The sequence below is a fragment of the Castanea sativa genome, chromosome 9, assembly GCF_040712315.1.
Source record: "Castanea sativa cultivar Marrone di Chiusa Pesio chromosome 9, ASM4071231v1".
Lineage (NCBI taxonomy): Eukaryota > Viridiplantae > Streptophyta > Magnoliopsida > Fagales > Fagaceae > Castanea > Castanea sativa.
The window spans coordinates 30,656,134-30,682,643 of NC_134021.1; the positions used below are offsets into that span (position 1 = coordinate 30,656,134).

General features: G+C 34.0%; 1 protein-coding gene across 3 annotated transcripts; it reads left to right on the forward strand.

The window, feature by feature from the left end:
* Nucleotides 1-676: 676 nt before the first annotated feature.
* LOC142610565 (uncharacterized) lies at nt 677-12,132 on the forward strand. Of its 3 annotated transcripts, none has more exons than XM_075782405.1 (11): nt 677-816; nt 1,447-2,079; nt 2,999-3,176; nt 3,284-3,512; nt 4,048-4,187; nt 5,142-5,431; nt 5,656-5,868; nt 5,968-6,459; nt 7,386-8,060; nt 10,753-11,280; nt 11,579-12,132. In XM_075782405.1, the coding sequence occupies exons 2-11, from the start codon at nt 1,804-1,806 to the stop codon at nt 11,804-11,806; spliced, it is 3,249 nt and encodes a 1,082-aa protein (XP_075638520.1). In that variant the 5' UTR covers nt 677-816; nt 1,447-1,803; the 3' UTR covers nt 11,807-12,132. The 3 variants fall into 3 exon arrangements, with proteins under 3 accessions (XP_075638520.1, XP_075638521.1, XP_075638522.1); XM_075782406.1 differs by having other exon boundaries at nt 11,582-12,132; XM_075782407.1 differs by lacking the exon at nt 677-816 and adding an exon at nt 2,709-2,758 and having other exon boundaries at nt 1,963-2,079.
* Nucleotides 12,133-26,510: the final 14,378 nt, after the last annotated feature.

Genomic DNA, 26,510 nt, shown 5'->3' on the forward strand with positions numbered 1-26,510 from the left:
AAAACACTTAAAAAAAATCCTCAAATAAAATTTTGAAAATGTTAATTTAATATTTATATTGAATAAAAAAATTATATAATTATATTAAAGATACTATTATTTTATAGATTTTGTTCCTATAATATAAGCATGAGCAGCGAGTGTGAATAAAATGAAATGTAACATGAAAAAAAAAAAAAAAAAATCCCTAAATGTCATTAGTAGTGATAAAAGTATATAGTTTAATAAAAAAAAAAAAAAACAAATGGGCTTTGTCTTATATGGAGTGTGTGAGTCCGTGTATTTATCACTAGCTCCACGTACCTAATTTTTATACAGTTTTGGTCGTGGTGTGTTTGTGTAATTAGAGGAAAACTTGTATGGGTAAATTGGTGATTGAGAGCCGACACTTTCAAGGTTGGGAGTTTTAGGAGAGTTGGCAAGTGCCAACAGAAGTTAAATACAGTGCGGCGACAAGTGTTCTCGCCACGTGTCAGTACAGAGACACTCAGGTTACGTGGCGGAAGGATAACTCACAGTTTGGGAGGCACACCGAGATTTGAGAGGTACAAATAAATTAAAAAAAAAAAAAAAGAAGAAGATTAAAGCCCGAAAATGACCTTGCTGTTGTTGAAAGAAAGAGAAAGTCCTTTTCACTCTGTTTTACGAGTTTTATTAGTATTGTCAACTATTATGCCGTTTGGTTTGGGGTATATTCTCTGCTTCGATACTCTCTGATACAGAAAGAAATCAGCATCTCATATCTTTCCAGATTTCTCACAAACACTTCCACCACTTTTGAATTTTCTCTTTCAAGCTATGTTAATTTCAGCCCAGGTGATGTATTTTTTTTTTTTTTTTAAATTTTTAAATGGTAATGGTCAAAATGTTGATATACTAACAAAACAATTCAACTTCGGTGTCTTTGATGTTTTTTTTTTCTTTGGGTAATTGTCATTCTTTCTATTTATCAATGTGTTTTGTTCCTAAAATTTGTTGCTTTGGTTTGAAGCTTAGCGTTTTTAGGTGCTTCCTGTCATCGTTTGCTTTAGGCAATTAATTAGTTTAGTCGAAATTTGTAATTTTGAATGGTGGGTGTGATTCATTTTGATGGGTATTCATCAAATTCATGTGATCTTCGATCTGGGTTTTCATAAGGTGGTAATTGCTACCAGTTATATGTGTTCAAGCTGGCATTTTGATTTTATTAGTGTTCTTATTGTTTGCTGTCATTACACATTTAAATTCTTTGCACAGTTTGCATTGGTATTATTCACAGTTTCATTTCAATCAAGATACAAATGTTTCTTGGGTCTTCTATTTTTCTAGTAAAAGTAAAAGAAAGCAATGTCAGCTTAAGTATTATGGACTATAATGCTTATCTCTTGTTATCAAAGTTCATTTTAGTTTTAATGTTTGAATATCTGCAAAAGGTATATTATGCTGATGAAGGTTTTTAAAATGCAGTTTGTTGCTTTACCTGCTTATTGGGGACTTCTCCGCAGTCCATGAACTGTGGTGGGAGTTTGTAAATTGCTGTTGCCAATTGGTTTGTGTTTATAATAAGGATGGTGAATTGTGGCTTAGAAAACTATTAATTCAATTCTTCAGCTAAATGGATTTATCTTCTATATTTTCTTGATTTTTGGATTAGAAAATCAATTGTGTCATGGACTAAACAGAATTGACTTCATTCAAAGGCCGTATTGGTTATTTGGCCTGAACTAAAAACGCACAAGGACTTTGTAGGCTCTGGCTCATGAGATTATCTGTTGACTACATATTTGTTGCCTGATAGAGCATTTAGCCCTCAGAATTAAATTTATGGAGTCGCTAGTCTCGTCTCATGGACAAAAGCAGAATTTTCAGACTCCTGGTCGCAAGTTTTTGTCTAGTGGCTCCCATAAAGATTTGTGGCTCATTGTGCGAGAAGGGTCATTGACCGATGTAGATTCAGCTTTGGCAATTCTTAAGAAGAATGGGGGTAATATTAATTCAAGAAACATATTTGGTCTGACGCCTCTTCATATTGCAACTTGGAGAAACCACATTCCCATAATTCGGAGGCTTCTTGCAGCTGGTGCAGACCCAGATGCAAGGGTGTGTGACTCTTCTGTTCCTTTAACTGATTTGAATGTTTTATGATAGGGTAAATTACAATAACCTCCCGTGAAGTATGAGGAAATTTCAGAAACCTCCTGTTTTCAGAAATGTCACTTAGCCCCGTGAGATTATTACTTTATTTTGTTCTCCTATCATGTAAACAGTTTGGTTAGTAAACACTATCTGTGGTTATTTTCAATGAGATATTTATTTGAAAAAATGTGTATTTTGACTCAAGTAGTAAGGGTACATGAATGGTTGTAGAGTCTCTGTTATATATAACAAAATCTCAGGGGGTAGAATATCACTTATGAAAAATATTGATGATATTTTTTACATTTCCCCAAATCTCAGGGGAGGTTAATGCAATTTAACCCTAAATAAATACCCTGTCAAGTTATTATGTAGAGAATGTTGGTATTGTTTTCACTATGTGATTGGATTGCTGGCTCGTATTTCTGATGAGTTGATTTTATTGAAAATCTGATACGTTAGAGGGATGTTTTCCCAAATTATATCTTCATGGAGTCTGCTAATTCTGCTCATTATTATTCTGTCTGGGTGGAGACATGCTTATAAGTTATTGATGTGATGATGTCCTTTACATCTGTTTTTCGTGGAATTAGAAGGCATAAAGGTCAGGATCTTGGAGGCAGGCTTGATGAGAGAATATGTGGTATTATTAGTTTATCTACCATCTTTATTTTTAATTTAATCGTAAATGAGGAACCCTTAGGGAATTTATCAGAATATCTTTCTGTGACTCATGGAAGTTGGAAAGGCAATCACTTGTTATTGGAATCACAATCATTTTGAGATCCTCCTAGATTCTAGATTCCAAGTTGCACTCAAAAGAGTATTTCATTTTTATAATTCTGAACTCCCGCTTTGCATGACCCTCACATTACCGTATCAGGATGGAGAATCAGGATGGAGTAGCCTTCACAGGGCCCTACATTTCGGACATCTTGCAGTGGCTAGTATCCTTCTTCAATTTGGTGCCTCTATTACATTGGAGGACTCTAAAAGTCGAACCCCTGTAGATCTCCTATCCGGGCCAGTCTTGCAGGTGGTTGGCAATGGACTTAATTCAGGTATCCCCTGCTTTATTATGACATCTTTACTGAGGATCATGTTGTTATTTCTAAAAATAAATGTAGATGTAACTGGGAATAACCTGAAATTTTATGCATGTCTTTAGTTGCTACAGAGGTGTATAGTTGGGGAAGTGGTGCAAACTATCAACTTGGAACTGGCAATGAACACATACAAAAATTACCATGTAAAGTTGATTCACTTCATGGTTCTTATATCAAGTTGGTTTCTTCTGCAAAGTTCCACAGTGTAGCAGTCAGTGCCCGAGGAGAGGTCTATACTTGGGGATTTGGAAGGGGGGGCCGCCTTGGGCACCCTGACTTTGATATACACAGGTATGCTATTATATTTTTTGCTTTGATGATTTCAATTTGAAATTTTTTATGCAACCAAATTTTGTCATTGACGCAGTATTTTACTTATCAAAAAATATTTTGCATGCAACAGAGAGTTTAAGTTTTGGATGTTATTCTAAATTAACATATTTTGCAATTTTAAATTTTTTCAACATATTGTCAAACTGAATTCTGAGCCTTGCACAGAATGGTATATATTTATATAATCTCTGATTCTCATATGCATGTTTGTGTAGGAATAGCAAAAGAATATGATCATGGGTGTAATTTGTGTGCTTGCATCCACTAACTTTAGTTTTCACTCACAAGCGACTGAGGCACAAACAGAGTGAAAGCCCATTCTTACCTTTATGCTCAGATTTAAGTGCTTTTGGATAAAGTACAAGTTGAATTCCTGTATTTTTTTATTTGTGAAAATGGATGATCTCACTTGCAAAATTCCTTCTTTCAGCTAACATGCTTTTTGTGAATTGTCAATCAGATGCAACTTATGATATTAATATATTCTTTGCAGTGGTCAAGCTGCAGTTATCACACCCCGTCAGGTGACTTCTGGTTTAGGGTCCCGTCTGGTGAAGGCAATTGCAGCAGCAAAACATCACACTGTTGTTGCTACAGAGGGTGGGGAAGTATTCACTTGGGGATCCAACAGAGGTAAATGATGATGAGGGAATTTAGTTGTATATTTCATAGAATTTTCAACCAGATGATATTGTGTGCTATTGTCAAAGACTTATCTATATCTACCCACTTATTGGTTAGCTAATTCAAAAGAGGCCTGCTTGTTAGTGTTGTACATGGACTTGCTTGAGATATGGCTACATGCATGTTAGTGGAGCGTCTAGCGGGAAAAATATTTATTATTATTATTTTTTATTTTGGATACTATATTCATGACTAAGACACAGACAAGACATAGTCTCAACATGGTGAAAAAAACCTGAAAAGAAAGAGAAAGCTTTTGACTTTTTGACAACCTGATAATCAGAGTTGTCGATAGAGCGTTTAGGGGTCTCAACAATGTCTCTCTGTGGAAAACATGATGATTCTCTAGGCTCTAGTTACTTTCTCTCTCTCTGCTCCCATCCTGTTACGACAGCTTCAATCTTAGACGCTCAAACCCTCTTTCTCTTTCTCATTCTCATTCTCATTCTCAATCTGTTCTCTCTTTTGTTCTCTTTTTTGTTTATTTATTTTTTACTTTTTTTTTTGCTTCAAAAGTCTCTCAGCCAAACATATATCTGTTTTAATATTTTTTTTCTCTATTATTGATAGAGCACTTAGTTGCTGTTGTTGGTAGCTTTTAAATTGATTTTAGATAAGTTTTCTTAACATTTCAATGGTAGTTACTTATTACTAAAAGCTAAATATGCTTAAAAATATATAAAATAGACCTAAAAATATATATTCTTTTAATTAGTTTCTTTTCATCTGTTGTGTTAAGTCCTGGTTTTTCAGAATTGTTGCGTTGTGTCCTGTTACAGTCCATGCTTTAAAAATAAAGTAATGATACAGTAGAATGATAAAGATGTTACCTCTAGCTGTTGATGTGTTTCCTTTTATTATTGATTGATGAAGTATTGACTTGTTTCATCTATTGTTGTGCAGAGGGTCAGCTTGGCTATCCTTCAGTGGATACGCAACCCACACCTCGCAGGGTGAGTTCCTTGAGGTCAAAAATTTTGTCTGTAGCTGCAGCAAACAAACATACTGCTGTAGTTTCTGAGACTGGTGAAGTTTTCACATGGGGATGCAACAGGGAGGGTCAGCTTGGTTATGGCACGTCTAACTCAGCATCAAATTACACACCAAGAGTGGTTGAATACTTGAAAGGCAAGGTTTTTTCTGGGGTTGCAGCTGCAAAATACCACACGGTTGTTTTAGGAGCTGACGGCGAGGTAACTTTTAGCAGATTTATATTGTTATAAGACTTCTTAACTCAAAAAACTTTTAATCCCAGCTACTTTAGCCTGAGTTCAGTTTTCATTTTCTATTCAGCTTTAACAAGCGTCAGGTCCTTCTTGTTGTATTGTTGTAATTTTTTATTTATTTGGGTTGGTTATGCAAATACCTTTCTGCTGTTCTGCTCTTACTTTTTCTAAACCTTACATATCTGGGGCAGGTATACACTTGGGGTCATCGACTTGTTACCCCTAGACGTGTAGTTATCGCTAGAAACTTGAAGAAAGGTGGAACTACCAGTTTGAAGTTTCATCGTATGAAACGGCTTCATGTGGTAGCTGTTGCTGCAGGGATGGTGCACAGTGTGGCCCTTACTGATGATGGTGCTATATTTTATTGGGTCTCCTCAGATCCTGATCTCAGATGTCAGCAGGTTTTATTTGATAGCTCAGTGCCTCTGATGTCTTTGTCCTAGCTTCCCAAGTGAAACATGTTATTTACTTGTAATCTATGTTTTTTCCATTTTTTGTAGTTATATTCGCTCTGTGGAAGAAATTTGGTGAGTATTTCTGCAGGAAAGTACTGGATTGCTGCAGTTACAGCAACAGGTGATGTTTACATGTGGGATGGGAAGAAAGGTAAGGATAAGCTGCCGGTTGCATCTCGGTTGCATGGTGTAAAGAGGGCTACTTCAGTTTCAGTAGGTGAAACACATTTATTGGTTGTTGGTTCTTTGTATCATCCTGTCTATCCTCCCAATGTGGCTGAAAATCCTCAGAAGCTCAAGCTGAATGTCAGGGATGAGCCAGAGGAGTTTGATGAAGATTTTATGTTTAATGATCTGGAGTCCATTAATCTGTTATCCACCGTACAAAAGGATGACTGTGGGCATAGGCCCATACCAAGCTTAAAAAGCCTTTGTGAAAAAGTGGCAGCGGAGTGTCTAGTGGAGCCACGGAATGCTATACAACTGCTTGAGATTGCAGATTCACTGGAAGCAAATGATCTGAGGAAGCACTGTGAGGTATACTCACTAACTTGGAAGAATTTTATAAATGTTATAATAAGATTTATTATTATTATTATTATTATTATTATTATTTATTGGTAAGTTACACACATGCTTGTTGGCTCTTGAACCAACAATCTCACATTCCATCCCATTATTGTGGGAGAAGTGCCAGTTGAGATATAGGTCACTGGTGTTATGATAGGCTTCAAATGTACTTGTTTTATTCCTGTCTTTGTTGCTCCCAAGTCCACAATTTGTTAGTTTTTTCTTACAGTGACCATAAACACCCAATACTCCCTCCTCTCATATCTCAAGCATTGCTTTGTAGGTTTTCAATTCCATTTCCATATGCTACTTTAGACCTCTTGGCCAAACTATTTTTGGGAAGTCTGTTTCTTGTTCTAAATATTGTAATAAATCAATCTTTTTTTGTTCATTATTTCCTGTATTTCATGTCATTTTTCTTTTTTTTGGGACAGATGAGGAATTGTTGGTATCAATTTGGTCATTGGACTTACCCAAATTAAAAATGAAATCAATTGGTCACCTGGATACACCCGATTTAGATGTAATGTTCATTATGTGGTAGGCCTGGGAAAGTCTTTTTTTGGAGGACAGCCTATTCTGCGATTCTGTTTGCTAAACTGATTGTGGGAAACTGCTAACCAGATTGTTAGGACCACTGGAGTTCTTATTTAATTATTTTTGGGGCTTCACCTCCTGTACTTCATTCTTAAAAGATAATTTAATACATTGCAAATAAATTATTGTGTATTGGATCAATGTTGCTGTTACCTTAAATATCATGTGAAAATTGCCACTTGCTGCTTTTTATATGGTTTTCCCATCAAGCATTTCCATAGACTTTATTTTGAAGATATAACTTAAACCAAATAATTGGTGCTAACGTATTTATTGATGATGTTTTGCCTGCACAGGATATTGCTATTCGGAACCTTGACTATATATTTACGGTCTCAACCCATGCTATTGCAAGTGCCTCACTAGATATTTTAGCTAACCTTGAAAAGTTTTTGGACCTGAGATCATCTGAACCGTGGAGTCACCGTCGGCTCCCAACTCCAACAGCTACTTTTCATGCAATTATTAATAGTGAAGAGGATGATAGTGAGTGCGAGATTATAAGGTCCCGCGACAACCCCACAAAAAAGAAAACCACCTTGAAAAGTGATATAGACCAAAGAGTAGACTCCTTTTTACAACCTAAAGATAGTCCCCTTGAAGGACTCTGTAAAAAAGTTCGAGCTTTAAGGAAAAAGTTGCAGCAGATTGAGATGCTTCAAGCAAAGCAGTCTGATGGGCATCGTCTCGATGACCAACAAATTGCAAAGCTTGAAACAAAATCTTCTCTGGAGAGCTCGCTTGCTGCGCTTGGTGTTCCGGTTCACACACCACAGGAAAATTCGTTGTCTTTGGTTTCACCAGATGGAAAAGGCAACAAAAAGGCTGAGGTATCAAGAAAGCAGAGAAGAAAGAGCAAACAGAGCATGTCTCAAGTGGAGTCAGCATCTAGTTTTTGTGGGACTGAAGTCGTTTCAAACCCTACAAAGGATTTCTTGGATGTTGGACTTTCTCATATTTCCAAGAATAAGGTTAGCTTTATGACCATCATAATACTCCCTGGGTTTTAAACAGTAATTGGATAATAATATGATTTTTTACTAAATGGGAGTTAGGTTGATTATAGGTACACAAAAGTTCTGATCAGTATTACTTGGGAGGAATTTGGGCCCAGGTGAATGTTAATGATTTGTGTGTGTATGTATGTGGTCTTTAATTAGTTGGTTGCTTATAGATCCACAAAAATTTTCTGATGAGTATTTGGGAGGAATTCAAGTTTCTAGCCAAATATTAAAATTCATTGTGGGAATTTATGTGCATGCACATCAAAGAAAGCTGAATTAAGTCAAAACATAGTTCTAGAAAATACTCGTTTGTGTAAATTTAATTTTAAACCCTATAGTTTAGGGGGTGTAACAAATTTAGATAGTGTATGTTCCAAAGTAATAAAGTATATCCTTAGCCTTAGGTTTTATTAAGTAACAAATTAAAACCTTGTAGTTTCAAAAGTAGCAAATTAAACCTTGAGGTTTTCAAAAACAAAAAACAAATAACCTTAACTCATTTAAATAATTGTATTGGGTTTAATATAGGCTGAGAGTTTAATTTATTATTTTTTGAAACCTTAGGGTTTAATTTATTACTTTTGAAACTATAGGGTTTAATTTGTAATTTTGAAACTACAGGTTTAATTTATTATGCCCCTAATGGTTTAAAATAGAATTTTACCCAGTCTTTTTTATATGCATACTTGACCTGTGTGACCCAAGTAACTGGCCAACAACTTTTGACACTGCACAGAATCGTCTTGCCCATGCTTATGCAAGGTTATCCTATGTACAAGGTTGCAGTAGTGTGTGTGTAATGGTCTCCAGGTAGCTCAACCGGTATAGTCTCTTGTCATTAAATATGGGACCTTTGAATCCTGCCTATGCTAAAAACCAATCGGTTCGCTTGATATTAAAAGAGCAATCATCATGAAGTGGACCCCATAGATTCAATCCTAAACCATATATATATATATATATATATATATATATATAATTAGGATCAAGTTACACCTGATGTAACTTTTCATTAATGTTAAACCATGTAATAATTTTTTATTAAATTAATATTATGAAAAACCTACTGTTAGGATTACATGTTTTTTGTGCTTTTAATAAGTGTGACAAATTTCATGTCAATTTGATGTTAAAATACAGAAAACTTAAAACTTAAACTTTTATAGATGAGCTAGCTATTTATATCTGATGATACAGAATGGAAGCTTGAATGGACCTTGATACAAATTTGATGTAGGATCTCTAAGAATTCAGCACTAAAATTTGAAGAGTTCTTGAATAAATATTGATGTTTAAGGGTTTAGGTAAAGAAAAGATTGAATCTTGAATAAGTTGATGGCTTTTTGGTGTTAAAACAGTGAAATCCCCATGTCTATCGAAACTTGGTTGGCTCCTTGCATTATCTCATCTTCACTAGGCCTGGTCTCAACTTTGCTGTTCATCAAGTGTGTTAGTTTATGACATCCCCTACTGATGTTGATCCTGTTACCTGTACATGAAATAAGATAGATAAAACACTAGGTAATTACACTAGGTTTTCCTAAGCTATCACACCTAATAGGAGAAAGCAATAACACTCTCAAAGCTTAGAAAAGGCTGCTGGAATTTCATTAGAATAAATCTCACTATGAGTGTAATTGACCACAGTAAAGCCTTCTTATAGGTGATTGTTAAATCCTTTTTCTAGAAGGACTAGGACTCTAAAAAACCTATTCCTAGAATCACTAGGATTACTAATAATAAACCAAAAAAGACATGGCGGACTTCTAGGCCAAATAGGAAAAGGAATCAAAACATAAAATAAAATAGGAAAAGGACTCAACATTAAATAAGACTCATGGGACTTTGGTACAGCCATAGAAAGCCCATTCCAGATTTCTGGAAATTACCAATTTGAATTTATTCTAGTACAATTTAATTAAAACTAATCCAGCAGAAAATAAACAAAAAACAAACAATAAAATAAGAATCGATTCAAAATTTAGAATGACTAAGCAAGGTCCTAAGAGAGCCCTCCATCATCAGAAACATCCCAAACTAGAACCAACTTTCCCTCGCCTCTTACAAGTATTTAAAGTGGGTTGCTACTTATGTCCCCCATCACCTGATAATCTTGAAAGTTTGCAAGCCTAGAGGGTATAAAAAGAAAATATAATCCAATTGTGAATTTGTCAAAATGTGCATCCAATAAAGAAATATTTAGTGGTGTAACATTACTTAAACCCAACCCAAAGTGGTGGCTTATATTATATTCTATGGGGTTTTTGTTAAGTCAATTTCTTTTTTGGAAATAGTTTGTGCAGTATATTTTGTTCACAACTGGTCCCAAGCTCGAAAAAAGAAAGGTTGCAGTAGGTTGATGGTTACCGTATAATTTAGTCATGTTCTTATTATGAATTATGAAATAGTTCTGTTAACTTCACTCTAAATCCGATTTTATCGAACATTTGAAATCAACCCTTGGAGGCAGTCTGCCATTTGTGTCAAAGTTGTAATTGTACTGGTTTATAGCCATGATTATTATTTATGTAATCATATGCTGGAGGGAATTTTTTTGGGTTATATTTATACAAATCATTGAAAAGTTAGAAAGATAAAATAAATATGACTTGAATATTAGGCACAATTGTTGATTTTTTTGAACTATAACTTTTGATAGGAGGAAGATGTGAAGTGCAAAGGAATTGTGGCTAACCAAGCCGCCAAAGAGTCCCCCTTCTGTGTTCATGACAGTTCAGTCATGTCGAAAAGTAGGAATTTATTACCAACATCATCCAAGAAGAAGAACAAAAAGGGAGGGCTTTCTATGTTCTTGAGTGGTGCTCTTGATGACACCGCCAAAGATGTTGCTCCTACTCCTCCTACACCCAAAAGCGAGGGTCCTGCATGGGGTGGGGCTAAAATTTCAAAGGATCGCGCTTCTCTTCGTGAAATACAGGATGAACAGAGCAAAATCAAGGTGAACCAACCAGCCAGAAGCAAAGACCAGTTGGAACATTTTTCTGATGGTAAAAGTGATGGGAAAATCCTGTTGAGTTCATTTTTGCCTTCTACACCAATACCTGTGGTCTCTGTGCGCACCTCACAGCCATCTGATGGAGAAACAAGCACGCCTCCTTGGGCTGCTTCTGGAACGCCTCCCCACCCTTCCCGGCCATCTCTCAGGGATATTCAGAAGCAGCAGCAGGTTTGAGACTTGCACTGTACTCCCCCCTCCCACCCAAAAAAGAAAAAAAAAAAAAAAAACCCACCCTCTCACTCATTATTTGCTTAAAAGCCACTTTTTTAGCAAATAAAATAGAAGTAAAATAAGCATTCCTAAACCCATGTGTGTGGCCTTGTTGTAATCACTCCTTTCTATTTACTGTTTGTCCAGCATCTACTATGGGCTGCCCATGTATTGTCCTGAAATTGCGTGTTATTTTTTATTTTCTCCTTGTGGAAAACTGATACCCTATTCAATTTTGTTCTGCATTGTCTCCAAGCAGGGAAAGCAACAGGTGAGCCTCTCCCACAGCCCAAAGACAAAAATGACTGGATTTTCAGTTGCTACAGGTCAGGGCTCGCCATCAGATTCTGCTGGATTGAACCGCTGGTTCAAACCAGAGGTTGACACACCCTCATCTATTCGATCGATTCAGATAGAGGAAAAGGCTATGAAAGACCTCAAGCGTTTCTACAGCAGTGTTAAGATTGTCAAAAACCAGCCGTAAGAGTGCCAGGTGATATTTTGCTTTAGCCATTAGCAGTTGAGGTTTCTTTTTTATTCAATGTTCACACTGTAAAGTTGACTGTATAGCAGGTTTGTACATTCAACTCTTCTGGTTCATAGAGTAGTCTCAATCTTCTTCCTATTTTGTTGCTCTCCTTTCGTATCTCAAAGTGGTAAATCTTAGATTTTAGATGTGCTAGTTTGTAGGTTTGCTAATGCAAACTTGATAATTCTTTTGGAACATATCTGTTTCTCATTAGACATTGATGATGGTGAAATCGAGATTAAAAGAATGTCAAATCAGAACATACGAGGTATGATTGGAAAGCATATAGCACACAAGTTTCGATTTGAGGGATCAATCCCAACTCATGAATATATAAAAATGAGGAATGTGTAAAAAATTGTTCATAGCTGTTACTTTCTTGTCTGAGTTGCCATCTTTTAGTTTCTAAAATAGCACCAAGTAAGCAGACTCAGGGTAAGTTTGGTCCGGTTTGGTCAGTGGAGAATTTTGATGATTTTACATATATCAGTGAAATTTCATCATTTCTGTAAGTTTTAGTTGATGAGAATTAGACCCAGAATACCCAAAATAATAATAATAATAATAATAATAATAACAATAATAAAAAAGAAAAATCTCCACAAACAAAACTAATATACTTCTAACAACCACATCATAATTTTGCATTCCTCACAATGGAATGTTATAAATAAATAAATTTGGTGCCAAACAATTGCTAGTTGCTACAACTCAAATTTAACAATAGCAGAATCGACACCTAGAGAAATTTTACATGATTTGAAAAAACTTTAAACCTGGAGACGAAGAATAACGAAGGATATGGAGAATCAGTGATTAAATACAGGAGAATCGGGATGTTTGATAGGTGAGGGGGGAATGACGACAACTACAAACAACGGTGTTGTGGTGTGGGTGTCTGCCTTAGAGAGACTATGGAGTGATTGACTGAATGGAGGGGGGAGAGACTAGAGGGTGGCTTTTAGTGTTTGAGCTGTCTAGTCGGCTGTATATATATCTAAAAGTTGAAATGTAGTATTTGTAGTTACTATATTCTTATTGAGCTACAGCAGCAATTACATCATCCAATTATTTTCTTTTCTCTATTTAAACTTTTCTTCCCCCAATTCTAAAAGAAAAAAAAAAACCATTTTCTTTTTCTTATTAGTTCACACTTACAGTTACACTTCTTCCAACTTTTTCATTTCCTTTGTCTCTTTATTTTCTTACTATCTATTTTACTATTACACTTTCTTTTTCTTTCTTTTGTTTTGACTCTTCTTATCTCCATTTTATTTTCTATAAAATTGGTATCATTTTTCCAATTCAATCCATATTTTTCTCATAGAAAACTGAGTACTCTCTCTTTTCTTTTGGTGGATTTTTGTTATTTTTTATAACTTTGATTAAGTTTGATGGGTTAATATTTAGTTCTTTTTTTGGAAATAGGAATTTGAATATGCCTACCAATTGTTTGAGTAATAAATTATTATAAAGTTTAATTTTTTCCCTTTAGTTTAATTTTAATTTTGGTTAAGATAACATTGTAATTTTGTAACGATTTCTTCTTATTATGTTAATTTCCTTATTCCTTAAGAGATGAGAAATTTGAATAATAAATTTGAAAATTATAAAGTTTAGTTGTTATTAGACAAATATAATATATTACAACAGAAGTTGGAATAATAAAATAATATATTTGTAGAGATAAAAAGATAAAAAATACTTGTAGAATATTTCTTTTAAAGTCTTCTTCTCCCTATTAGTTCACACTTATAGTTACACTTGTGGTAAGTTTTCCCCTTCCATTTTGTTTTTCTATCTCCCTACTACTTTCTGCTTTACCGTTACATTTCCTTCCTCTTTTTTATGTTCTGATTCTTTTTTTCTCCATTTTATTTTGTATAAATTTGATATTATTTTCTCAATTTAATCCATATTTTTCTCACGCAGCTTGGTGGATTTTTGTTATTTCTTATGACTAATTAAGGTTAATGATTTTTTTTTTCTTTACTTTTTTTAATATGTGTTTTGGTATTATGTTTTTTTTTTTTTTTTTTTTTAAATTCCCATCAGAAAGCCTTCTCTTTCCCTTTTATTGCTTTGGTTAAATTTTGATTTGGGTTAATATTTATTTATTTTTTTTTAAATAATAATTTAAATATGCCTACCAATTTTTTAAGTAATAAATTATTATAAAGACTATTTTTTATTCATTTTTAAATTTTGGCTAAGATAACATTGTAATTTTGTGATAGTTTTTTATTATTATGATAATTTCCTTATTTCTTAAGAGATGAAAATTTTGAATAATAAATTTGAAACTTATAAAGTTGAGTTGTATATTAGTAAATATAATACACAACAACAGAAGTTAGAATAATAAAATGATATATTTGTAGAGATAAAAAGATAAAAAAATATTTTTAGAATTCTTTTTTAAAAGAAGACAATATTTGAAGTAACTTTTACTCTTTATATATTATACCTCATTATATGATATTTATATTTTCATACATCGTGTGAGTCTGCGGCTAGTTTTATATAATGGACTAGTTATGTTATTTTGATAATAATTTTTTTTTTAACCCTAATAAAATGTATGTGTGAAAATTGAGAAGTTGAGCTTGCAGTTTAACTGATATTCGATTGACCGACCTGAACCTGGCCCTGACCTGCTGCCCATCCATTTTGCTCCGTCTTTTCATATTACAACTAGGGACCTTAAGGATACCAAGTATTTCAAAATGTGATAGTAAGTTGACATCTTCATCATCGGACATGATACTATATTATTTTCTCCACCTTCAGTTTGGGTGCAAAAATCTCAACTTAAGCCCCAAATTTATATTTTTGACGTCGGGATCAATAGAATGTTGAATTTAACATGATTTGTCCCAATTAGATGTCGTATTTAACAATTTTACGTGTCAAGAGTTAAAATGAAAAAAATGCCATTTGTTAATCAAATTTTGGTTGAGTTAACCAGTGGTGCAATAACGTAAAAAATTCACATGAACAAAATTTATCATGTTACATCAAAGTCATTATTTTCAAAATTTCAGTAAAAAAAAGTCATTATTTTCAAAAATTCAGTTAAAAAAAAAAGTCAATACTTTCAAACACTTTTCTCATGTTTCACCAAGTTTGATTGTGGTAAGCTTGAATTTGACCTTGATTTGATCGGGATAAATTTGATCCTCTATTTAGATGAAAATTGAATTCCGTTTAAAATGACAGCTCACATGTCCAAACGGATGTGAAATGAACAAGAATTGTAAAAACAATGAAAAAGTGTCAAATATTTAGTCTTTTTTAAGACAAAGTGTAATAAAATTTTATTATGATTTAATCTTGATCGAATTGTAATCAAATAACCATGGTTTGATTCAAATGAGGAATCTTTTTTTTTTTTTTTTTTTTTTTTTTGAGAAAGCAAATGAGGAATCATTAGAAAGGTCTTGTGATAAATTTCAATTTGGTATGCTTGATCACTAAAAATTCCCTTGAAAATAAAAGAATTTAATGAAATACTCAAGTGAGATTTTTGTGCTAAAGTTGAGTTTGACACTACCTTTCAAGGCTTCTAGTTTACCTTATAAGAAAATTGGAGTTATAAAGCGAACATATCATCATAAGCTTTCAAATGGTATCTCATTTGAATCAAACGGAAGTTAAAAAAGGCAAAAATATACATTCACAAATATATGACAAAATCATGTAAACCCATAATATATAAATCAGTTTTGGTATTTGCATTGCACACAATTTGATTTTTTTTCTTATGCAACTTATTCGAAAAGTTGGTACTTTTCTCAAACTAGAGTTGATTATTTATATCATGGAAAAAACTTCTCAAAAGGACGTCCGGATTGAGAGAAATTGAGTGAGAGAAAATGAGAAAAATCAAGTTGTACCCATTTGGACCACTTCAGTGACTTGTAATTTTCTGCACACTGCACCAGACTGCAAAAAGCTAAAACTGTATGTTGCAAGAGCCTTTCCGTCGGCAGCAAGAGCACAAAAATAAAAATTGGAGCACGGGAAGAGACCTTCAACTAATTTAGTCTGCAAAGTTAGTACATCAAAACTGGAACAAGAGTGAAGCTGAAACCTGAGCTTAAAGCTGCTGAGCATGGTGTAGTTACAAGCTTTTTCTATTCTACAAGTTTCGAGTACCTTCAAATAGTCTAGAACACCATTCTCCTTCATTAATTTACTCCATCAAAATCAAGCTTCTAGCTAGGGGTATAATTCACTTGTCTACTCATTGATTACCTCGTTTATTTATTATTTATGCTTGTTTGTGATTGTTTAGTTCTAAATTTCTACTAACATGCAAAACATGCTTTGGTTAGTTTATTTTAATATGGGTATGCTTGTTAATATTTGAATTGTTTATTTTTTTCCCCTGATAAATAAGTATATGTTACTGTATAAATTCAAAGGGGCATACACCAGAGAACGAAGGCCACCTTCAAAATCACTCAAGTTCTATATATGAAAGACTACAACATAAACAACAACAATTTGAGGAACAAAAAGGATGAAAAATCTACACCAGATTGACAAATATCCTGTGACATATATGTCCTAGGATCTCTGAAGCCATATATTTTATTGGGAGCCTAGCCCTAACATAAAAAGTAATATCATTAATGATAATACATTAAGTTTCTCCCATGCATAGCTCCTTGGTTCCATTCCTCCATTCTACTTATACCTAAGCCCCTTTCATTTTTTGGCAAACAAACATGCTCCCATGCAACTTTTGCCCTTGTAGAGCTTAACTTATTACCTTTCCAAAGGAAGCTCTAAGGGTTTGCTCCACAAGCTTGATCACAACTTTGGGTAAGATAAAAAGAAAGGATTTGTATACTTGAATAGAAAATAGGATGGTTTTCGCCAACTGCAACCAACCAGCATATGACAAAGATCTGCACGACCAACTTCTTTCTTTGGATACAATTCTATCCACGAGTGATTTGCAATTTGAACTCTTTTAAGTTCAGAAGAGGTTAAAGGCATACCCAAATATCTCCTAGGGATAGAACCCTTGTTGTACCCTAGATCTAGGATCAATGCTCTTTAATAGTTTCCTAAACACCACAAGTGAATAGATTACTCTTGTCTAGATTAGGGCTTAAACCTGACATATCCTTGAATTTTCTGAAACATTAAACAACTTTCTCCATGAAATCAACAACAGCTTTAGAGGAAATGAGGTCATCTGTAAAACAAAGGTGAGAGATTCTCTCTTTTTAGCATTTTCAAAGGTATTTGAATTTCACCTCAGCCACCATATTATTGTCAAAGGCATGATGTTGAAACTAGCTCTGCAGTAGGTGCATCAGCTGCTACACTAGTGCAGCTCAAGCTGCAACACAGTGCAGCAGATAGTGCACCAGGGCAGCACCAGCATGCATCAGAACAAGCAAGACACTCTGATGATATCGCAGCAAGTGTCAGAACAACAGATATGAAGATTGAAGAGTTGGATGATTGTTTAGTAGCTGGATCTAGTAGTTCACAGTTGAAGAAAATCAAGAAATGCACAGATACATCTAAATGACAGAATAGACATGTAGTATAGTTAGTATTGGTTTGTAATAAGCTACTTGTAGTTTTGTATATAACTAAAAGGTAGGTTTGTGGCTCACGTGTGTTTGTTAGTTAAGTTTGTTAGTTTGTATTCACACGTGCAAAGTTTGCTAAGTTAGTTACAGGCTCTGTTTTGGGTCTTTGAGTATATATATGTATAGATTACTTCATTGAATAACAGATTCTTCATTTCAATCACAAATTCAGTTTCTCATAATTATTCATCAAGCGTGAGAAAATCTCCATTATAAGGACAAAAAGATATGGGGCCAATGGATCACATTGTCTGAAACCTCTGCCACTTGGAAAGCATTAAGCTCGCCATTGATACTGATAGAGTATCTAGTGGAAGATATGCACTCACTAATCCACTGAACTACTTGCTCAGGAAAGCCAATGACCCGAATGACAGCAAGCAATAAGTCCCACCTTACTGTATCATAAGCTTTCATCAAATCAACTTGGAGAGCACAACGTGGAACTCCCTTATTTTTGTGATAATTTTGATTTTACGAAAGAATGATATTGTCTCGAATCCTTCTCCCTTCTACAAAAGCTGTTTGTTTTTTCCCAACAAGGTGGGGCAATGATCTTAGAGATACACTTGTAGATGGTAGTACAACAGGAAATAGGGCAAAAGAGTATGGGGTTGCCTTGCTCATGTAAGGCTTACTTATCCTAAAATACCTAAATTAGGTATAAGAGTTACTACTTGTGCTTTTCTTGGTTATGCGATTAATAGTGCAACCTATAGATTTTTTTTATTTTGAAAACAAAATAATTTTTGAATCTAGTGATGCAATTTTTCATGAAGAAAAATTTTCTTTTAAATTAAAAAATAGTGGGGGTGAAGAAAATATTTTGTCACAATCTAGTTTCTCTACTTCACATTTACAAAATCAAGAAAATTTTAAAATGGAACCTGGAAGGAGTAAAAGAGCTAGAGTTGAAAAGGATTTTGGTCCTGATTATTATGTTTTTAACATTGAGGAAAATCCCCAAAATTTAAAAGAGGCTTTAACATCACCTGATGCTATATTTTGGAAAGAGGCTGTAAATAATGAGATGGAATCTCTAATTTCTAATAAAACTTGGAAATTAGTAGATCTTCCACCGGGTTGTAAGACCATAAGTTGTAAATGAGTCCTTAGAAAAAAGTTGAAACCGGATGGATCAATAGATAAGTTTAAAGTTAGACTTGTTGCAAAAAAGTTTTAAACAAAAAGCTGATCTTGATTTCTTTGATACAGTTTCTCCGATAACAAGAATTACATCTATTAGATTGTTAATTGCTATTGCTGTAATTTTTTATTTGAAAAAATTCATCAAATGGATGCAAAAACTGTTTTTCTAAATGGGGACTTAGAGGAAGAGATTTATATGGATCAACTCGAAGGCTTTGTAGAGCCTGGACAAGAAATCAAGGTATGTAAAGTTTGATTCCTGCATGATTAAGAATGGTTATAAATCAAATAAATGTGATAAATGTATTTATTCTAAATCATGGAATAATTTACATGTTATTATTAGCCTCTATGTGGATGATATGTTGATTTTTGGCTCAAATATGCATGTTATAAATGAAACAAAAAATATGCTTAAAAGCCATTTTGATATGAAAGATCTTGGTGAGGCTAATTTTATTTTGGGCATGAAGATTACAAAAGCATGTGATAGAATATATCTTGATCAATCACATTATGTTGATAAAATATTGAGAAAATATAATTTTCATTATCACAAAAGTGTAGCTACTCCTTCTGATTCTAGTGTTCATTTATTTCTTGTGAATAATGACGATGAGATTTTTAATCAAAAGGATTATGCTAGCATCATTGGTAGTTTGCGTTATGCTATTGATTGTACTAGACCTGACTTGCATATGCAGTAGGAGTGCTAAGCAGATTTACTAGCAAGTCTAATAAAGATCATTGGCTAGTTATTGAGCGAGTCATGAGATATTTAATTGGTACCAAAAGCTATGTCTTATTTTATAAAAGTATCCTGCTGTGATTGAAGGTTTTAGTGATACCGATTGGAATACTTTGTTAGGTGATTCTTTCTCTACCACTGGTTATATTTTTACCTTAGGTAGTGGTACTATTTGTTGGAAATCTAAAAAGCAAACAATAATTGCTAATTCAACAATGGAAGCTGAATTAATAGCATTAACTTCAGCTAGTGAAGAGACAAATTGGCTTAGAGATTTGTTATATAAAATTTCACTTTGGAAAAAGCCAATTCCACCTATATTAATTCAATGTGATAGCACTGCTGCAATTGGTAGAGTTAAAAATCGTTATTCCAATGGTAAATCTAGACCTATAAGAAGAAAGCATAGTACTGTGCGATCTTATTTGAGTAGTGGCATCATAACTGTGGATTATATTAAATTTAATAATAATCTTGCAGATCCATTTACCAAGGCCTTGGCAAAAGATAAAGTCTGAAATACATCGAGGGGGATGGGACTAAAGTCCATAGAATCATGAGCCATGTATGAGGATACCCAACCTAAGGACCAGAGATCCTGAGAATTGGGTTCAATGGGAAAAATGAATCATACGATGGTCGTAAGAAATGAACTATATATTTATTTTTAATTATTTATTTTGTAAATAATTTTTTAATTGTTCATCCCTATGATGTAAGTGCATTTATCCTGTAATATGGAGAGGTTGAGTAAAAAACTCTTAATGAAATTTGTAACTCGTATGAGTGGGGTGTTAGAATTACAGGAGCACCCTTGACAAAATTTCACCTATGTGAGTGTGGGGGTGAGGCCGCTCCCTATGAGATTTGGACTTAATCTCAAATACACTCATGAAACCAGGATCAGCACATGGTCGAAAAGTGCTAACTACAAAAGCTTATGTCAACACCTGGGTTGTTATGTGTAAGCAGTGACGCTTAATTTCCCTAAAGCAGTTCTAGTTCAAGTCGGAGACCACTATGACTTTGGAGTTGAGATCGCTGTTTTACTAAGTGAAAGTTCAATGCAAAGCACATCTTCATGATGCATAGTGACCTATCTTTGCCTGGTAATCTCTCTTTAACTAAAATTTAATATTAAAATGAGTGGAGGATTGTTGGAACATTTTAATATTAAATAATTAAAATGAATAAATGTTATAACATAAATATAAAGATGTGGGAGTGGATATGGAAGATGAGAAGTTAGTGAAAATGTTTAATTCCATATTAAAAAGGAGAGAGACTATTTTGTTCTTTTTAATTGTGGTGATTAATGGGCTAACATGAATTATCTCAAATATTGGGCCGGATACGTGCGCAAGGGAGAGGTGATTAATTGGGTTGTTGTATCCTGGGGGAGACAAATTAAAGACGGTTTGCACCGGTTACAAAGTTTAGCCAACCAATGACTTAAATCTCCTTAAAGAGAGCGAATGTCGCGCCTCAGTCCAAATAGTGTTGTGTACTTTATTTACTTAAATTAATAAAATATAGAAGTATTTTTTAGTTTCTCTTTGTGTTATTTCCATTATCATTGTGTTTGCACTAACATAAACAATTGTAAAACATTCCTGACAATCAATCATCAAAGAGATTAATCTATACATACATAAAGTTTGGACAATTAATTTGATTCCTCCAAATAAATTGAGAAAATAAATTTTAACTATTCTTCTTATTATTTAAAATTTGGATTTATGATAAAACTCAAATTTTGAACTATGAAAATGCAAGAAATGAAGGAGAAATAAATAATGGACATTTTACAACTTTAGTGTCATACAAGATATTTCATTATTATTTTGTGTAAAGTTTGAATTCCACTTGCTTAAATGAAAGGAAAGAAATTTGGATAAGTAAAAAAAAAAATTGATTATTGGTCAAAAGGGTAAACAGGTTTGGTGGCATTTATTTCGTGTAGGCTCATTGTTTAAAGTGGGATGAGTTGTTTGAGTAACATCACAAAATTTCACAATATTTTTACAATAAATTGAGGTGTCAATACATTATTGGTCAAAATAAAATAAAATATATTTATTCTGGGATATATTCCAACTAAAAATAAGATTCCTGTGAAAATATTGTAAAATTTTATTGTGTTTCTAGACTCTCTCAAATAGAAATATGTATTTTATTTATTTTTCATTTCATGTTAGGGGTACGGTTTGAGAGAAGATGTTTATTTTCTATTCTAACTTTAGGAGTACAACTCAATTTTATAAATATATGAAGGACATTTTCGAGAAGAGTCAAGGGGACAGCTACCCCCCTAGAACCCCCCAGCTTCGCCCCTGCCCCTGGGCATTATAGATACAAGGGCCACCCATAACCACCAATGAATTTCAGAATAAAATCCTTATTTTATGTTTTTCACTTTTGTTTCTACCAACCCAAGAAGAGAAAGGTGGTGCTCTACAATAACCTTCCTCACTTCATTTTGCTTTAAAAGGTCTTTCAGACCCCAAGCATTCTATACACCAAAAAAATAAAACACAAAAGGTAGACTCATGATAATTGCTTAAAATTACAATATTATCTTAGTTTTGGTAGGTATTATCACATCTATTTTGTGTTTATTCTTGCACTTACACATAAATATGAGAGTTTGCGAGGTTTTTTCTAAAATATACTCATTAAGTATATTTTTCTTTTGTAGGGGATTAAAACAAATCAGCTAATCATGCAAACATTAAATAGCTATGAGAATCCAAGAGTCAAGATTAATAGAGAATTGGTTTTTGAAGCATTTCACAATTCAAATATGTGTGGAAATATAAAGGGCAAGAGAGAATTTCGTTTAAGGAAAAGTTGAGAAAAAATTATGATATGGAAATATTTTGTGCAATCTTGGTATTTTGGCCATATATTTATACTCAGATATTAGATTGGCCCGATTCTTGTGACCATAGAAGGAAAACTTGAATATCTGCAACCTTTTAGCTTACCGAAAATTCATAATTGACCATTTTGAAGGTACAAACCTGACTTGGAAGTTGAACTAGTGATGAAAAATGGGAATTGACAGATTTATTTTCCCTTTTTGGGGCATATGTTTCAGGGTTTTTGGGGAGAGCAGGGCAGCAGCATTTTTGGGGGCTAATAAACATTACTCCCTCCGTCTCACTTTATTTGTCTTGTTTGAAAAGTTAAACTTTTTAAAGGAACATTATTTATTGTCTTGTCTACCTTATAAAATATATAAGTTTATAAAACAACCCTTAAATAAATTTATCAGCTTTTTAAAAAAAGAGTTATGATTAATGACGCAACTAAAAATGTGCCACAATTAGATTGATTTAAAAAAATATATTAGTTAGTTTTCTTTTCAAATAATTTTGAAAATAAAGTATGGGTATAATAGGAACATTAGTAAACTAATAACTTTTATTTTTAGAAACAAGACAATATTTTGGGACATCTCAAAATGGAATAGAAGACAAACAAAGTGGTACGGATGGAGAATTTTTTTAGAGTTTTTATTTTCTATGGAAATTTAAGAATTTAGACTACAATTATGGGTGAATCCTCAATATTGTAAGCTATCCACTTATCAATCCATACATGTTTTTAATGCTTTGATTATTGAATCAATTATTCTCTTTTCATAATTGTTTTGTTAGATTGATTTTTAGTTCCTAATTCTTTCATAAGTCTATATTCTTACATCTTATTATTGTTGGAATAGAGATTTATAGTTTCTCTAGCAGAATGCAATAATTTTGTTAGATATTAGTTTTGTCATATCATTGCCTCTGGAGTATACAATGTTCTTGGGTTTTTTTTTATAACAAAGATAATCTTTTCTAGGCTAAATCATTGGAATATTTGATGAAGAAAATGAACCAAAAGAGATTTTTACTAATCAATCGTATTTCTAAATCTTGTAATTGGATAATTTGTGTTTCTTTACCTGATTTTGTATAAAAATTGGATTAGTAGTGTATGTTTCTTGATATTGGTGGACAAACTCCAACACCCTAAGATTATGTTTGGTAACAGTTTTTGTTTTCTATTTTCAAAAACTTGTTTTTGAGAATAAAAAAAAAAAACAATTTTCTTTTATTTTTGAAATAAAAAACATGTATGGTTAATTGAAATTAAAAAGATGAGTTTTTTAAGAAAAAAAAAATAGAAAATACTAAAATATATTGTTCTTAGGATTTGAACTCTAATTGCTAACTCATTAAATGAGACATGTTCATTAAATTAAATGCGTGTTTTCATTAACTTTTGAAAATTAAAAACTAAAAACAGTTTTTTATATGTTTTCAGTTTTTTTTCACAAATTGACTTTCGAGAACAATTTTTGTTTTCTGTCTATTTTGGATTACCAAACAAGTTTTTTAGTCTCAAAAATAAAAAATTGTTTTTGGAAACAAAAAATAAGGGAATAAACAATTACCAAACATACCCTAACAATTTTAATTATTGAGATTTCCTAAATTTTCTTTATGCTAGTTAATTTCAATCAAATTTTTCTATATATTATTGGTGCTTTTGATGTATTCTTGATTTCCTTTTCTCAGTGGATTAACAACCTTAACTACATTACAATTTCCTTCTCAAAATTGGACGTCATCAACTCACCTACTGAACAAAGTCCAAATGTCCTCCTTCTCTTTGGGGTGTCTTCTTGCCATTTTTCCGCTTGTTGCCTCTCAAGGCAGCAACCTTCTTCTGCACATACCCCATCACCTTGCCTCCAAGAGAGTTAGACTATAGGGAGGCAGTACACGAATCAAATTCCTCAAAAGGTGCATCATTGTCAACTAAGTTACTTTTAAATTAAGAGTGATTTGGACGACCTTCTCAGTTTGTTCATCACAACAACTCAGATTTCTTTGGAAGAACCTGCTCACCCAAAGCTTCATTGGCATGTAACTTCGATTTCGTTTCCTCCTGATCAGCCCCTTGTTGGATAATCATGATGGGAGCCAAGGAGTCTCCTTGTTCATTAGTATCTTCAAGGGATGATCAACTCTCATTTACTACTCCAGCTTTACCCTCCTTAATTATGCCCCATTCCATTGGACCAATTTGCTTCTTCTCTGCTTCATCAATTTCACTATGGCTTGAGACTAGAGCACCTTTAGTTTGGACTTCATAAGATCTTTTAGAGAATTTGGCTATAGAATGACCAAAATCGTTGCATCTTGTGCAATTTTTTGGAGCCTAATCATATTCCACCTTAATTATGACCTAATCTCCAATTTGACATTGCAAATTAAAATCTAAAATAAACTCTTTAGATGCATCTATCTCCACACACTCAAGAAAAACTTATCTTCTTTCTAGTGTGATGATGCCGAAAATCGTCATGTAAGCCTCATAGTCCTCACGTGCCCAAAATAACACCTGCACAACACCAAAAAGAAAAAGACCTCAAGAAAGTATTGGTGTGGTATTGGCCTAATACCCTCCGAAGGTTAAGTCAGAGAGATTGTCACAACTCTAGAGTGCCAGAGCTGGGATGAATTATGTGTACCTTGTTTTCTGAAGGTCTTGACCTTTTTATAGTAGTGGGGAATCGACTTTGGAGCCTTGGGCAATAGGAATATTTCTTGTAGAGAAGATCCTCATAAATGCGCGTAATTTAAGGAACCCTTTCTATATAAGGGTTTTATTGACTAGGGTTAATCATAGAACACAAGTTATTGTTATTGGAAATTTCCTTGGGGGCCAAGTAAGCCATGTCATTGCCACGTGGCTTATTTGGCACTGTCGACCTCAGTATCCGTCCGGAGCATTATCCGTCCACTGCAAGGGATCCGTTTTCCTTAGATCATCCGTCCACATTTAAGGGGTTTTGTTGTCTCATGCTTTTGCCCGTCGTCGTAGTGATGCTACCTATGGTAGGTCTTTGTACTTTTTGACGGTCTATTTTAATTCTACCCTCTTCAGTTGCCCCCTTACTCCATGGATCCATCGCCTATTTTATACGGATCCATGGAGTCACGGTTTGCCCTATCCTTGAGAAGCGTGTTTTGATTGACAGGCTAGCCTAAGGTCATTAATGCGGTAGGGACACGTGGCAAGCTTTTAGTGGTTGTTTGCTTGGACAGAAGCATCCCTTTGTCTTCCGCGCCGTTCCCTCTATATATATGCTGCTTGTTCCTTTCATTTTTACATTTTGGAAAAAAATTTGCTGATCAGAGCGCTACCATCCACTTTTCTCGAATCGTCACCTCGTCAATTTGGCATCACCATTCTCTGCAGCCTTCCCATCGCTTTTCTTGTACCATCAAGCTATGAGTATTTTTTCTCTTATCTCAAGTTTTTATTTTTATTTTTATTTTTATTATATTCGCTTGTCTGTCTTTAGTGTAGACCTAGAGTCGTAGGATTTTTACCCGTCACTTGTAGGTGTCAGATGTCTAGTGAGGCGTCAAGTGGTCAATCGTATGTCCACGATGGAGCGGGCTAGGATGAGGTGTTTCTGTCAGGTTAAGTAGACCCTAGCACCTTCAGCGAGGAAAGGGAACCATCAGCCAACTCTCCTTCCAATATGGAGGATGAGGTGCAGGGTGAGGATGGGTCAAAGTATGATTCGAATGATGACCTAGACAGCGTAGACCCTCCCATCCAATCCGTCATAAGTCCTAATGGGTTCAGGGAATTTATCATACTTCCATTGTGGATGGTAAATGACTTCGTTTCTACCATCAAACCAACACACTTCAATACACTTAGGGAGAAGTACCAAATACCCAACAACATATCCATCAGTCTACCTTTCAAGTCTGAAAAGTGCTACTATAGGGGTCTTGAAGACGTCAGGGTGTATGAGCAAATGCTAAAAGCAGGGCTTTGCTTCCCATTGAGTGCTCTTTACCGTTGTCTTCTCTAATACCTAGGATTGGCCGTCTCCCAAATCTCTCCGAATGCCTGAAAGGTTTTCCTGGGTGTAGAAGTTTTGTATAGGGTGATGTCTAATGGGGCACGATGATTAACAGTGGAGGAATTCTTTTATTGTTACTGTCCTTTTGAAATCGCCCAATCCAAGGGGATGTATAGTTTCCAACCGTGGGGTCCAGTGCTTAGATTAGTGTGCGAGACCCTGGACTCTAACAGGAACTGGAAGGGTCAATACTTTTTCCTCCGTGGG

Coding starts and splice junctions, on each gene's coding strand:
- LOC142610565 (XM_075782405.1), top strand. CDS start 1,804: ATGGAGTCGCTAGTCTCGTCTCATGGACAAAAGCAGAATTTTCAGACT. Junction 2,080..2,998: donor GTGCAGACCCAGATGCAAGG/GTGTGTGACTCT, acceptor TTACCGTATCAG/GATGGAGAATCAGGATGGAG. Junction 5,869..5,967: donor CTGATCTCAGATGTCAGCAG/GTTTTATTTGAT, acceptor CATTTTTTGTAG/TTATATTCGCTCTGTGGAAG.